The following is a 15,891-nucleotide window of genomic DNA, read 5'->3' as shown; positions in this document are numbered from 1 at the left end:
CCCATGTGGCTGCCCACTTCCCACAGTCGGGCCAGGGGACCAGTCATCCCAGTCTGCCAGGATACAGGACTTTTGGTGCTAACATGGGAACAGTCCCAGGCAAACCAGGACAATTGGTCTCTCTACTGGTCAGTGACAGAGCAGTGACTAGACTGCTCACTAAGTTTTCACCTGTGTAACCTCTACCCGGATCAAGAAACCAAGCACTGCCAGGCCCCCACAGCCCTCTGGCACCCCTCCCTGTTACCAACCCCCAGAGGTCACCATTACCCTCATGGCTAATGTCAATGAAATCATACAGAAAGACGTGTCTGGCTTTTTTTGCTTGACATCGTTTGTGAGATTCATTCATAGTACTATGTGTCATTGTAGACTGTTTATTCTCAGTGTTATGTAGTATCCCATTGTGTGAATATAATCCAGTTAATTTATCCGTTCTGCTTTGATAGGCTTTTGAGTGGGTTCCAGTTTGGCCATTGGAAGCATTCTGGTTCACGTGTTTCAGTGAATATATTTGTACATTTCTGTTGGATATATAATCTAGAACTAGAATAACTGGGTCATAGGGCACTTTATTGTCAAATGAGAGTTCTTTTCGGCGGAGGAACATAGTAATTTGGGCACTATGTTACCTTGTTTACCAGATTACTTTTAAAGCAAAGACCAAGAACTAGGGCAGAGTTTTGGAAATGGGGAGAAGATAGTTTTGATGCTGCCAGTGCTTGGGCAGAGGGTTGTCAGGAGGGAGGAGGGGTGTGTGTGTGGCAAGGACCCAGGCCAGGTGGCACAGACTCAGGCTGGATCAATCCTGTGCCACATCTTAGCTCCTGGACCCCCACTGTGAGCCACTGCCCTCTGGGGCTTTTCCAGGCTGGCTCTCTCAGCATGGATGGAAGTCAGGGAGTTCCCCCGGCAAGCCAGGGCTCTCAACAGAGAGCGGTGCTGAAAACAAACATTGGCGCCAAGGAGATGGTTTCCTTTAAGCGCCTGCTATGCAGAACTCTGGAGCCACTGCTGGGAGCACCCAAAAGAGGCTCTCTGGTGGCCCTCATGGCATCCTCTGGCCCACTCTATCCCTCTCTTTGGAGCCTAGTCATCTGTCGGGCAGTCCCTGTCAGGGCGACTTCCACCTTTGTACCACAGAGCCCCTCCTGTTCTCCTTTCTGGGGCCAGTGAGAGATGGAGAGGCCAGGGAGTTGGAAGGGAAGGCAACAGACCGTGTCACCATACGACGATGTGACTTTACTCTCTCCCACCCAGCCCAGCCATCAGGGCAGTTTCTGGCCCTATAGGGAAGGAGCAGGATGGGGTCGTGGAGCCCCCACACTCTTACCCCGGATCCTGAAAGGAGATAGTAGGTTGTGTGAGTACCTAGAGACCTTCTGAAGTTAGCAATAGCCATGCGGTTTCTGGCAGGAAGCGAGAATACCAGAGAGCTGGAGGCCACACTTCCATACGGGAGAAATCCTAAGTCCACCTCCGTTTAAGAGCCCTCCTCCCCCTGCTGTCTCCCTCCCCTACTTCCTGGACTTGGTACTTCCTTGCTGCCTGTGGGGAGGCCACAACAGCTCTTCTCCGAGCCCTTCCCTCACCCTACTCCACAATGCCTTCTCTCCCAGCCTCCCTCAAGCCAGAGCGAACTAGCAATGGCTGCTCTGCTTCCTCCTCCTGCCTCTTCCTGACCAGGCCCAGCAGCACAGCCTTCCCATTCATGCTTGTTTGTCTGTCCAACACCCACCGTGGTGCAGACAGCTGTCAGCTGTCCCTCCCCACCCTGGTGTGTGGTCAGGAGATGCCAGGAGGGAGGAGAGGTGTGTATGGTGGGGAGGCAGGTCAGCTCTTCTGGTGACAGCTGCCCAGTCAGCTGAGGAGGGGTCACAGTGCCGGGGCATTGGGGGCCTCCTCAGACCAGGGTCTGACTGCAGGGCTCCTCAGCCAGATCCAGTAACCTCTGCCTTCCCCACCTGGGGCTGCCACTGCCCTCTCTGCTGCTGAGCCTGGAAATATGCTCTGATTCCAGCCCTAGGATCCCTGTTCCCTCTCCAAGCCCGGCCACCACCTTCAACTTTTACTAACACAGCTAAACCCCAGGTCGCTGCTTCCTCGGCCAGTCCACAAAATGATGCACAGCTCTTCCTGTGGACCTACTCAGCCCTCTCAGCTCTCCCACCAGAGTATCAGATGGCTAATATGGATAAAAGACTAACCCCTTCCTAGCAGTCAGTAGTTTCATCAGCAGATGTGTGGTCCCCTTAGCTGGCCACTGGTACAGTCGGGGCATCTGTCTGCTGCTTGAAACACAACACAGAAGCTAAGTGCAGTAGTGTGCACCTGTGGTCCCAGCTACTCAGGAGGCTATAATGGGAGGATCACTTGAGATCAGGAGTTCAAGACCAGCCTGGCTGATATAGCGAGACCCCCATTTCTTAAAACACACACACATACACGCACACACACACACAGAAAGTGTAGTCCAAGAGGCATTTCTGCACCCTCTGCTCTCCTAACCTTCTGCCCCCACAGCCAAACAGGCTTCCACATCAGATTCCCTGGGGGAATTTCTTTTGCAATGAGCTGAGAATTAAGAAATTAGAATGCCCTGCATTCATGACCATTGTGTTTCATCAGCACAAAGACTAATATTTGACCATTAAAAATCAACATGTAGAGTCTGGCTGTACTTGATACATCCAGTGAAGAAAAAGTAAAGCACCCAAGGACTTGCCCAGACTGATTACAATTTTGTGAAAAACAGATCAATCCATTAGTTAAAAACTAGATAAGACCAGGGAGATAAAGAGGTGTTTTAATGCTAACATTATTTGTTGACTGGTTGATTTTTTTAACAAATAATGACTGTTATCTAGCTGGGCGCAGTGGCTCATGCTTATACTCCCAGCCCTTTGGGAGGCCAAGGTGAGTGGATGGCCTGAGCCCAGGAGTTTGAGACCAGCCTGGGCAGCATGGCAAAACCCCATCTCTGCAAGAAATACATAAGGTAGCTGGGCATGGTGGCGTGCGCCTGTGGTCCCTGCTACTTGGGTGGCTTAGGTGGGAGGGTCACCTAAGCCTGGGGAGGTTGAGGCTGCAATGAGCCATGATCACGCCACTGTATTCCAGCCTGGGTGACAGAGTGAGACTCTGTCTCAAAAAAATAAAAAGAAATAATAATAATGACTATTTTCTAAATAAAAAGACAAGGCTGGGCACAGTGGCTCATGCCTGTAATGCACTTTGGGAGGCAGAGGTGGGAGGATTGCTTAAGCTCAGGAATTTGAGACTAACCTGGGCAACATGGTGAAACCCCATCTCTACCAAAATACAAAAAATTAGCCACGTGTGTTGGCGTGCACCTGTGGTTCCAGCTACTCAGGAGACTGAGGTGGAAGGATCGCTTGAGCCAGAGGTTCAGTGAGCTGAGATCGCAGTACTGCACTCCAACCTGGGCAATAGAACAAGACCCCATCTCAAAAAAAAAAAAAAAAAAAAATTAAAAGACATGATCCCTTATGCAAATTCTGCAACAAAGAAAAAGTTCCCCAAAAAGGTTTTTAAAAATCCTGTAAAACCCCACCACCCAGCAACAGCATTACTGAAAATTCAAACACCCTCTTTGTCAACATGCTGTGTATGTGTTATATTTTTTATTCTAGACACATGCTCTTTAATAGGAAGAATGCTGGGGGAACTTGGGCAGGCAAGGAGCCAGGCAGGGTGAGGAGAGTATTTCAGATGGATAGGCTGCCAGGAAGGAGGAGTGCCAGAGGCCAGAGGCGAGGAGGCTCTCCCTGACTGTGCCCAGAGTTGCAGAGATTAAGACCTATCTTTGCAGGATTATAGTTCCTAATAAGGAAAAGAGGTTTGCAGAAGGGGAACTTTCTACATTCCACAGCAGGGTTGTTTGCTTTTCCTGCCATCTTTTGGAGTACTGCCGGACTTCCCCCCTCTCTGTTTCCAGTGGAAAATGTAAAGAAGCAGCAGGTGGCTGACAGGCAAGAGACAGGCTGCTTCCTGATGGGGCTTGCATGGGCCACGTGGGGGTCGGGGTCACAGAGACAGAGAGAGCTGGGAGGCCCCTAGGAAATCTAGCCTAGTCCCCTTGATGTATAAAAGGAGAAACTGGCTAGGCGCGGTGGCTCACGCCTGTAATCCCAGCACTTTGGGAGGCCGAGGCAGGCAGATCACGAGGTCAGGAGATCGAGACCATCCTAACGAACACTGTGAAACCCCGTCTCTACTAAAAATACAAAAAAAATAGCTGGGTGTGGTGGTGGGCACCTGTAGTCCCAGCTACTCGGGAGGCTGAGGCAGGAGAATGGCATGAACCCAGGGGGCAGAGCTTGCAGTGAGCAGAGATCGCACCACTGCACTCCAGCCTGGGCAACAGAGCAACACTCTGTCTCAAAAAAAAAAAAGAAAGAAAAAGGAGAAACTGAGGCCCAGAGAGGGGAAAGGAGCAGCAGATAACAGTGCAGACTCGGTGACAGGTAAATGCCCACCCTTCCCTCAGGGGGACATGACCGAGAATGATTCTCTTTGCCTTCTTAAAACATAAATCAGGGTCTTGCTTTAAAAAAAATCCCATCCACAAAAATCTATTATTCAGAAACACAAATATGTTGATTAGGATGAGACAATTCACATTGTAAAAGCTTTCTTCTCTTTACAAAAGGTTTCACCAGAGGGTTCCTCCCATGGCAAGCTTTTTCTCCCAATATTTCAAGTGGGGTTTGTTCTGTCAAACTCAACCAAAGCCTTACTCCTGAAGCTGTCAGTGCTTGGCTTATGATGATGGATTCATAAGCATTTGGGAGAAGGGACATTGGTAAAGCCCTAACTTGACAGGTTGATGGCAGGAGGGCCCCAGACCCATCTCTCTTTTTTTTTGAGATTGAGTTTCGCTTGTTGCCCAGGTTGGAGTGCAATGGTGCGATATTGGCTCACTGCAACCTCCACCTCCAGGGTTCAAGCAATTCTCCTGCCTCAGCCTCCCGAGTAGCTGGGATTACAGGTGCTTTCCACCATGCCCAGCTAATTTTTGTATTTTTAGTAGAGACAGGACTTCACCGTGTTGGCCAGGCTAGCCTCAAACTCCTGACCTCAGGTGATCCATCCATTTTGGCCTCCCAAAGTGCTGGGATTACAGGCATGAGCCACCACGCCTGGCCCCCAGACCCATCTCATGGGGCTCAGCTGAGATCAGGGCAGGAACAGCTACATAATTTGCAACATAAAAGGTGGGGCCACTTGTTCAAACCTTATTGAGAATCTTGAGATGACAGCAGCAGAGCATTAAACCAAGCACAGGGCCTGTCTAAGGGTGGGACTGTGGGCAACTGTGCTGGTCAAACACCCATGAGGCTGACTCACAAGGCCCTCATGAACAGTGGGGTGAGTTGTTGCTGTGAAGGTGAGGTGCACAGAGGTGAGAGGTAAGGTCAATAAGCCACAAATCTGCTCTATTTTGTTTTGAAATTCTTTACCTTATAAAGTTTATTTGGCTTAAGCTGCTGGTCACAAAGTCATTCCTGCACTCAGAGCTTGGTAAGGCAGTGGAGGGAACCCAGCAGAACTGCATGAGATCTCCAGGCATGGACTGCCTCCTTACTGTGGACCAGGCCTGGTGCCAGTGCTGAACACTGCAATTTACTTCATCTTCACAGAAATGTTAGGATAGTATAGCATTTAAGAGGACAGGCTCTAGAGGCAGATACCTGGCTTCCAATCTCACTGGCTGCGAATCTTTGGGCAGGTTACTTGAGCCTGGGCTGTGCCTCAATTCCCTCATCTGTAAAACAAAGTTATAAGAATTACTTGCATCATAGGGCAGTGTTAAGATTAAGTGAGTTCACTTGTTTTAGGCACTTGACCCAGTGCCTGGCACATAGAAAAAGCTCAATGAATGTCTGCTGCCATCATGATGATTATGAGGATGAAGAAGTGACCACCCTATAGTTAAATGGCAGCTTCTCCATTTTAGAGGAGAAAACTGACACAGATCAGGGAATTGTCCAAGGCCCTCCAGCAAGCGGAGAGGCTGCACTCTGTCCTCTGCCATGGCACCTCATAGGGAAGTTTTCTAGTTTGGCATAAATGCCTCAAGTTCCCTGAACCTACATTGCTGATTCAAAGTCCATCTATCCATTGGGCACACACTTCACTTGCTGAGCCTCTCCTATTTGCCGGGCCCTCTTCTTAGAGCTGAAGGTGTGTGGAGAGAGGCGGGAAGGAGGGGACAGAAGGGTGCAGTGGTGATCACTACCATGTGCCCAGTCCACAGAGAGGGGGCAGGAGCACGGGAGGAAGGGGCTTGGAGAAGGCTCTAGCCTGGGCTTTGGAGAATAATAGAAAACCGGGACAGAGGGACTTATCAGCCCTGCCGCGTACCCTGCAGAAGCCCGTAATCTAAAGCCAACCTGCTGCACCTCAGCCTCACAGGTAGGTGGTGTCAAGAGGCAGGTGACCAAGAAAAGACAGGGCTGTGAACCACACCCTCTTTTCTTTCCACAAGTGGAAGAAAGGCAGGTGCAAGGCCCACAGAGCATGAGTTTGGGGGTGGGGAGGCTGGCCGACCCTCGCCTTTGACCTCAGTTAGCACTCACCTGGTGGTCGCGCCCTCTCCTAGCCACACCTGCTGTCCTGCTCTTGTCTCTCCAGAGTCAGTGGCCTTTCCCCCTTCATGGGAGACAACGATAACGAAACCTTGGCCAACGTTACCTCAGCCACCTGGGACTTCGACGACGAGGCATTCGATGAGATCTCCGACGATGCCAAGGATTTCATCAGCAATCTGCTGAAGAAAGATATGAAGTAATGAGTTGGGATTTCAGTCTTTGCTTCCCTACTCCCTGCCCTGTGTTGGGAAGCAAAGGGGGATTCCTTTGCCTGTTGGGGTGCCCTCCTTGCCACCCCGCCTTGGGTCGTTCCTAGCATTCCCTGAGGAAGGGAGGGTGGGCATGGTAAGAGACCCAAATGCATGTGGGTTGGGGAGGCGACTTCCTAGGCCCTGCCCCCTGGAGCTAGACATGGGATTCACCTTCAGAGGCTCAGACACCTGACTTGAAAAGCGACACTTGACCACGTTACAGAGCAAGGGGCAGCTGTTCTGTGTGAATAATGACCGCCCTTCTTATTTTCCGGGTACAGTTGTGGCCAGCCATAGCCCTCTTCAGGGGCTGCAGGGGAAGGACCCTCTCAACAAGCAAGAGCAGAGGACACGGGCATCTTAGATCTTCTCTGTGGGTCCCGATCATATCCCCAGATTATTATTATTATTCTGGCTTAGTGTTCTTTTATATCTCAGTTATTTAATAACTGCCTGCTTGAATACAGCCAGGTACCTTCTAACATCTGGCCAAAGGGAGGCTATGATCCCAGACCACTGGGCTTAGCCCTCTCCCAGCTCCTCCTCTGTTGAGGTTCCCCACCTGTGCCTGCTGCAGCTGTGAACATAGGGAAGTAAACAGTGGGAGGTCAGCATGCATGGGCTGTGGGGAAAGGTCAGGCACTCAAGCCCTCTGTGTTTCAGTAGAAGATTGGAGCTTGGAGTTGTAGAGGAGACCAGAGTGGGAGGTTGGCTGAAGGTGGGCAGTGGGTGTGCCTAGACAGAATCTCCTGGAAGGAACTGTCCTGGGCTCTGCATGTGTAGGGAGAGCTGCCCAGGGAAAGGGAGCAGTGGGACTCAGGTGAGAACAGCTGGCCTATTGGGCAGCTCACCCACTCTGCAAATAGGTGACTAGATGAGGCAGGGCCTGACTGTAGGGGTGCCGAGGAGCTTGGAGCTATACTTGGCAATCCCAGGGAGCAGTTGTAGCCTTGCCAAGAAGGGTGGTGTTGACATGGGTGGCGTGCTAGAGAGAAGGGGAGGGGCCTGGCTCCAGGGCAGGCAGGAGGCTCTGCACTCCCAGGTGACTTTGCAGCCTTGCGGGGCTGCCGATGGCTCCCCCGAGGAAGAATGGCTGTTTGGGGCAGGAAGGCACAGTTAGTTGCTGAAGGAGCAATATTGGAGTGTCTCAGATGGCTCTGTCAGGCTTTCCTGTGATGCACCCCACTCTCAGTCCTTTTTAGCCAGTTCAGGGCCAAACTCCCCCAGAGGCCCCATTCTACACTCCTTGACAATGAGATCTTTTTAGCCTTTTGCTGTCACAGTCTGTATCAGAAATGGGCATGACCCAAGGAGAACTGAGATACTGTGGGAAGTCTAAATTCTCTTCCAATATGAGGGACCCCCAAACCCAAGGTGCCTCAGGAGATGGAAACCTCCTCAGTAACTCTGGTACAAGGATGGCTTTTGTCATCCAAGCTTTATTCACTGAAGATTTGGTAAACAAGGTATTGTGTGTGTATATATCTTATTTTCTCATCTGACCTTGAATTAAGTCAGTAACAGGCTGTACTGGATCCCTCTGTGCTCATAAAATGGATTCACCAAAGAACTGATCTTATTCAAATAGATCAAGACACTAAATTCCCATAAACTCTTATACCCAGCCTCTCTTCAACCAGAAATCACCACCTATCAGCACTTAAAAAAAAAATTCCTTCCTACTATAAAAATAATGCATGAAAATTATAGAGGATTTGAAGAATATAATAAAATTTAAATCATCTATAATCCCTTTATCTAAAGATCACTACATTTTGCTATACTTCTTTCCAGTCATTTTTCTATGTATGTTGGCATTTGGTTCTTTAGGCTTTCCTAGTCCTGTTACAGTTAAGGCAATGGCTCTAAAATGTTTCTAGATCCCCAGAGCTTTCAGAAAGATGAAGTGAGTTTCAGCGCAGTTCTAAAGTAGTCATAATTCATAGGTTATAGGCAGGACCTACTTCTTTGAGTTGTAATGGAAAAACCTGATATTCAACAACACCGTAAGACATTAAACATGAAAGTTCAGTGATTGTTGGAGATTTTATCCTAGGATTTAACTCTCCCCTCCTCCAGACAGGGTGGCAGGAGGATTAGGCTTTGTGGGCCCCAGCCCTCATGGGAGGAGCAGAATGACGCCACCCTGGAATAGGGTGCCAGCCAATCCCAGAAACGTCTGCCCTGCAGCACTTACTCTTCCTCGATCCCAAGAGCAGGCCATGGAGCCCAGTCACTTCCTTGGTGCTTGGGCTTTCATTAACACCAACCCATGCTGGTTCTGGTTAGTGTGACCCAGACCAAGTGAGGAGAAAGGTGAAGAGCACAGTGATCCTGATCACGGTGGATGGTCCGGGAGCAGGGGCCCTGGGCTCTGCCCTCATGACCAGGGACAGGTGGCCTCCCATTTCTGAACTAACCAGTGGTCTCTGAGGTCTCCTCCTGCTCAAAAATCTCCTGATCTCTGCCTCTGTCAGAAACCGCCTGGACTGCACGCAGTGCCTTCAGCATCCATGGCTAATGAAAGATACCAAGAACATGGAGGCCAAGAAACTCTCCAAGGACCGGATGAAGAAGTACATGGCAAGAAGGAAATGGCAGGTAATGCGAGGGTCACTTTGGACTGGGATGTTGCCCCTCATATTTGTGTTGTTCAAGCCACTTTCATTTCCAGCTTGCCCTGGCCTCACACCAAGAAAGTTTAAATTTATTTCTGAAGTAGTCTGGGACCAATTTAGGCAGCTGATTAAGGTACAGTGGTTTGCTTAGTCCTGAGTGCAGAGTCCCTTTCTCAAGGAGATGGGATGGATTCTTAGCTTAGCTGTCTCTCTGTTCCTGCTCACCTTTGCCCCAGGGGACCGTAAACCCTTATTCAGGTTAAGCCAATGACATTTTGTGTCTTCATGGCTTGGGATGAGCAACATCACTTTAAGGTCCATTTGTCAACCCTGAGAATGGGGTGGTAGTATGGTGGTTTCACATTTCTTTATGATGAAGGAGGGCACATGATCTAAAGAGAGAGACATGGTCCCACCATCTAGGAAGGTTGTATGTTAATAGCCATGTGTCCTTAGCAAATGATGTAACCTTGCTGTGGATTTTTCTCATCTATAAAGCGGGGATAATAGTGGTACCAACTTCACAGCATTGTTGTGATAATTATGAGAATTACACGAGATCATCCTCATGTGGCCTTTAGTAGTACAATGCCTGGCACATGGTGAGTGTCCAGAAGCGATCCCAGTCGCTAATAGGTATGAAGGTAGGCCATCTGTCAGGGACTATTTAAAGCACTATCTATGCACTAAATCTTTTAACCCTAGGAGGCAGGTACTATTATTATCCCCACTTTACAGACAAAATTGAGGCAGAGAAAAGGTTAGGAAAGCCATCCAGGATCACACAGCTAATAAGCAGAAGGGTCAGGATTCAAACCCAGAGCTTGACTGCAAAACACATAGTCTTAACCCCAAGACTGCCTCTGATAAAAGGCATGGGTGGATAAAATTATTATCCAAAACCACAGGATGTTTTTCAGTTTATCACCATCATCACCTATTTTATCATTTTTATTACCACAATTAGAATTACAGTTCTTTTTTTTTTTTTTTTTTGAGATGGAGTCTCGCTCTGTTGCCCAGGCTGGAGTACAGTGGCATGATCTCGGCTCACTGCAAGCTCCACCTCCCGAGTCACACCATTCTCCTGCCTCAGCCTCCCAAGTAGCTGGGATTACAGGCGCCCACCACCACGCCTGGCTAATTTTTTGTATTTTTAGTGGAGATGGGGTTTCACCGTGTTAGCCAGGATGGTCTCAATCTCCTGACCTCGTGATCCACCCGCCTCGGCCTCCCAAAGTGTTGGAATTACAGGCGTGAGCCACCACTCCCGACCTAGAATTACAATTCTTAGGCTGCTGGAGAAGACATGGTTTCTTTTTTTTTTTTTCTCAAGACAAAGTCTCACTCCATTACCCAGGCTGGAGTGCAGTGGCACGATCTCGGCTCGCTGCAGCCTCTGCTTCCCAGGTTCAAGCAATTGAGAGGACATGGTTTCCTTACTCAGGGACTATGTAGTGCAATGGGGAACTGAAGCAACTAGACATGAAAGGATGTAACACGCACCAAGATGTATAAACTATCCGGATAGTTCTCCATAGCCATGGGTGTGTATGGATAGAACGGACCTGGTCGCAACCAGAGTTGGATGTGATTATGAGGAAATGCTCCCAGGTGCAGGAGTTTGAATTAGGTGTGGAACCTCAGTCAGAATACAGAGAAGAGGACTGCACAGGTGGAGGAGAAGGCACAGAGGTGGGAGCCGGACCCATTCCGGCTGGGCTCGGCTGGACAGGAGCAGAGTCTTTTAGCTGGATACTCAAGGGACCCAGGGGCATTGAGACTTTGCCTGGGTGGCAAAGAAAAGGGAAATCACTGTGTTGGAGGCAACTGGAACACTGGTCATTTACCACACCAGGTGACTAAATCACAGTTGCCTCAAAAAGTAGAGTGTCACTCAGAGGTTGAAAGAGGGAGCAAAGGCGAATGGGGGCCACAAGTGTGGAGTTTAAGTGACCACCATCCCGAGCACATATCAGCTGTGCTCCTCCACCATGGAAGTCAGTTCCTGGCTACACCCCTCATGGGAAGGTGGGTCTCCAGGCCTCCCTCAAGTGCAAGGTGAGTTGAAACATCTGTAGCTGCTTACCTTTTGGTGCCACTAGGATCTGAGTAGCAAATATTCTTTTTAAAAAAGTGGGGGAGGATCTACAAAGTCAAAGTCAGCTGTATTAATAATCCTGTAGCCAGCAGGTCTCAAAGAAATATTTCTGGAAAGGATAGGGAAGCTGATGTCAGGGCGGGGCAGTCCTCAGAGCAGCGAGTCTAAGTGTATATTGCTTGGCTGAGGCTATAGGTTAAGGGGCAGCCTTATCACCTGGGAACATCTGCAGATGAACTAAAGCCAGGAGGATGCCTAAACCCAGGGGCTAGGAGCAGAGAAGAGATGAGGAAACAGGAGAGGAGGCAAAGGGAATTTTTCAGTTAAATCAGTCAGGGAATCATAGTGGTGCTGATTTTTTTTTTTTTTTTTTTTAAAGAGACAGGGTCTCATGCTGTCACCCAGGCTGGAGGGTAATGGTACAATCATAGCTTACTGCAGTCTCAACCTCGTGGGCTCAAGCAATCTTCTCGACTCGGCCTCCTGAGTAGCTGGGACTACAGGCATATGCCACCAGACCGGCTAATATTTTTTTTCTCCTTTGGTAGAAACAGGGTCTCACTATGTTGCCTAGACTAGTCTTGAACTCCTGGCCTCAAGCGATGCTGCTGCGTTGGCTGCCCGAAGTGTTGAGTGCCCAGCCTATGCTGATATTTTAATCAATTTTTTTTTCTTCTTGTTTACGGCATTATTAGCCATAGGGTTTTCTGGAAGGGCGGGGGAAGAAAAGGGTAGAATTCAGAGAATGAACCTTAATTTTATATTTTAGTATAGATGGCGACATTTGGAAATGATTTTTCCACAAAATTGCACACAAAAGTTGTCCACAAAAATTCCATTCAACAAGTAGTTTCCCTGAAGAGTAGCTTCCCTGGTAACAGCTCTAACCATTTCATGTTACGTTGCTCCCTCAGGAAAATGTTTTCTGCATTTTAACTGCAATCACCAGGGCCTTAGCTCCCCTTGGAATATGAGGGTTCCCTCTTGCAGCAGCCAAGGTTCTGTGCAGTGGGGTGGAGTGGGCTGTGGGCGGGGGCAGAGGGAGAGGGGAAGATCAGGCTCAGGTGGCCCAGAACTCTCTGCAGCTGTGCCAGAGAAGGCACCTTCTTGTTATTCTGGTGTGGTTTTCATAAAAAGCCCTAGAAGGAATGAAGTGACATGGGAACAAATCCCTACAAGCAAAGCTAGGCTGGGTATAGATGACTAATCATATTACTCATCTTAGAATCAAGTTATTCCGAAAGAAGGTATATTTTAAATTTATATTAAAAGAATTTTACAAAGATATGTTGGAAAGGTGTAGCAATGGGGGCAGGTAGGTTGAGCAGATTAACAGGGTTTCCGCATGCACACTGGAAGCAAAAGACTAGACATCAGAGGCCCGTAGGTAGCCATCTTTATTTTCTGGGAACCATAAAGACCCCAGCAGTATGGACCAAGGGCATTAGGGGAGAAAACACTGGACTCAGTATAGCATGGAGTATTCTTGGCCATCCCATTTGGATGGTATGCACTGCTCAGGGGAAACTGTAGTCTTGGGGCTACTGGTATATATGGGGGGCTTTGATGGGTAACCAGCTTGCTGTGTGTTTGTCAGGGAATGTCTTAGTATTGGTGCCAAAAGACCCTAATCCTGGGAAACTCCACAAGCCTGCCTGGGCAAGCCAGGATGGCTGGCCCCACAAGCTCTCCAAGGGGCAGGGAATTTGTGCTGCATGAAGGAGGCTGGTGCAGATACTGCTCACCAGCGACACAGGAACCCAGCCTGGGCAATTGCCCTCAAGCAAGAAAAAGGGAGAAATTACAAAATCAAAACTTGGCGATCTTGATGTTCCAAAAATTTCCAAAGGTCTTTGGTCAGTAAAGCAACAACCAATTGTCAGCTCAAAGGCCTAAAACTGGAAGACTAGAACATACTGATATATTCATTTCTAGTTCTGACAAATAACTTCCTCGGCAATTTTTTTTCACAAATCAATTTCCAAATATTTTTCTATGTTTTAAAAATTATATGCTGGATATCTCCATCTTTTAGAAAAGTTCTCCCTATGTGAGACATATTTATTTGTTAATATATTTACTACTTCCTCTGAAATGCTATAACTCTTTTGTTTCCTCATTCTGATAGCTTCATTTTAGTCATTTTGTTATGAAATAAAATCTGGAAGAAAAAAGACATCGTCTCGCCACACCACACAGGTGAAGACAGTCCTCATCAGTCCCAATCCTGATGTCTGGAATTGGGGAGCCCATGGGCTCAAGGCAGGTGTTCCTTGCTACACATTTATGGATATAAACCAGAGTCGTTCTGTAGAGGTCTGGAACTGCAGGAAGATTAGAATCTTCTGCTCCCAGGCTACTGAGGCCCAGAGAGGGGAACTGACTTGCACAAGGTCTCCCAGCAATTAGGGTTAGAGAACTAACCTGTCCCTTGTTGGGAATGAACCCTCTGGGTTTAGAGGCTCCTAGCCCAGGACAAACCAATCTGTGTTGGATAAAGGGAATGGAGAGCAGAGAAGGGCCGAGTCTGAGAATCGGGTTGATTAGGAAGCAGGCTGGTCTGACGTTGACTACGTAGGGAGGGCTGCCATGGCTGGTACCACCTCTTACCTGTTCCTGAGGGCAGGGTAACCTCCCGTGGGAAGAGCTGGGTCTCTCTCTCTCTACACTCTGTCTAGCACAACAAACAGGTTGAACCAGTAACATCTCCCAGAAGAGCATGAAAGGTTGCCACGTGGCCTGAGCCTGCAGAGGCATTCTCCGCAGGGCCACACGGTGGTTCTGCGCACAGTTAAGTTGTTCAGTTTTCATCTCTCACCATCTTCCCCTCCTCATCACCTCCACCTGGGGCTGCGTGGATTCTGTTCAGCGACCCAGCCTCACTGTGGTGGCAGAGGCCAGAAACATACCCACACCATACAGTGTGATGTGTGTGAGAAGGGATGGCCAGGGGACACAGCAAGGTGAAATGTCTGTCCAAAGTGCATGAGAGCAGTCTGCAGCAAGGATGGCAGGAGGCATGACAGTAAGGTCATCCCGCTCACTGCAGTAGGTCTCCTCTTTAACCATACACACACGCACACAATTTTCTGTATGTTTCCTTAGCACCCAGAAGTTATTTACTTTCAAAATGATCAGTCTTTTTACTGAAGCTTACTGGCTTTCCAACTAGTCCTAAATTGTGAGGCTTTACTGAAGTACTTGAGCATGTGAAGTGAACTGAGGAGGAAAATGGCTTTGCTGGCAGAGTTTGAGATGCAATGAGTACAAGCCATTTGCCTATGAAGAGGCTGTTTCCTCCCTCTCTCAGGGGGGACAAGTAGCCAGTCTGTGGTGACATCTGTTGTCTAGATGCACAGCTTTTAGATGCCTAAAAAAGATGCTTTGGGTGCAGGGGTGGAAAGACTTGGTTGTGCCTTAGTTTTCTTATCTTAGTCATTCCTGTTAACCTTAGAAAAAAGGTGAAAAACTTACTGAAAGATAAGAAACAATAAGACACAATTGTACATTATTAGGGATCCTATGCTTGGTAGAATTTTTGCAATGTAAATAAATTACATCTCAAGTTCTGATCCTTTTCAGCAGAAATTCTTTCCTCTCCCAAGTCTAGTCACTGAGAAGCAAAGTGCCGTTGCCTTTTATTTCTTCAATGCTTCTTTTTGGTGCCTGAATGCACACCAAGGAAGAGCTCCCCTCCAGAGCTTCACTGCATCATGGACTTGTGCAGGGGCCAGCCAGAGTGTTTCTCAAAATCTTTTAAGTCTCTGAATTATAAACAGAGCTAAATGGGACCTTGGAGATCATCTTGTCCAGCCCCCTCCTAGAGAAGGAGACTGAAGCTCAGAGTGGTTAAGTGACTTGCCCAAGGTCAACAGGATGCTGTGTTATTATTATTATGATTATTTTTGCATCAGGACTTGTGGGATCTGTAGTAACTATTCTCTTGGCCAATTATAATCACATCACTGGCATTGTTTTACGAGAAATAGCCCCGCTAGGCCCAGTCAGCAATAAGTCTTTGGAGCTGTCTCAGCCTGCAGTTGCTTTATATAAACTATCCCTTTTATGGGAGTTGAAGCACTGTATGAAAAGGGTTTTTGTCTCATGTTGACCTTGTTTAGTCACATTAACGCACACATCAGTTCCAGGCCCCATTCCATTCTCTGAACATCTTCTGACACACTGACAGTGCTGAGCAAAGCAAGGTTGGGTTCGCTCCTCTGGCAGAACCTCGGCTCTCAGGAGGTCCTTGTTCCAGGGAACAGCTGCTTCTCTGGGGCTGGGCTCTACTCCCTGCAGCCCCTCGC

General features: G+C 48.4%; 1 protein-coding gene and 1 long non-coding RNA gene across 10 annotated transcripts in view; one reads left to right on the top strand and one right to left on the bottom strand.

The window, feature by feature from the left end:
• MYLK (myosin light chain kinase) overlaps positions 1 to 15,891 on the top strand; it is a 272,113-nt gene that overhangs the window by 248,136 nt on the left and 8,086 nt on the right. For 8 of the 9 annotated variants that reach the window (XM_063806189.1, XM_016941768.4, XM_016941763.4 and 5 more), the window contains 2 exons: positions 6,658 to 6,810; positions 9,343 to 9,466. In XM_063806189.1, coding sequence (XP_063662259.1) covers positions 6,658 to 6,810; positions 9,343 to 9,466 — 277 coding nt within the window. Of the gene's footprint in view, positions 1 to 6,657; positions 6,811 to 9,342; positions 9,467 to 12,007; positions 15,790 to 15,891 lie in introns of those variants that run through there. The other variant, XM_009446309.5, reaches the window with a different exon arrangement.
• On the bottom strand, positions 5,463 to 6,723 carry LOC101057195 (uncharacterized). Its single transcript, XR_001713582.2, has 2 exons — positions 6,603 to 6,723; positions 5,463 to 5,788 (listed from the first exon to the last, which is right to left on the bottom strand). It is a non-coding gene; the product is annotated as an uncharacterized LOC101057195 (long non-coding RNA).

Source organism: Pan troglodytes, chromosome 2 (assembly GCF_028858775.2).
Source record: "Pan troglodytes isolate AG18354 chromosome 2, NHGRI_mPanTro3-v2.0_pri, whole genome shotgun sequence".
Classification (NCBI taxonomy): domain Eukaryota; kingdom Metazoa; phylum Chordata; class Mammalia; order Primates; family Hominidae; genus Pan; species Pan troglodytes.
This window is presented reverse-complemented; position numbering and strand designations above follow the sequence as displayed.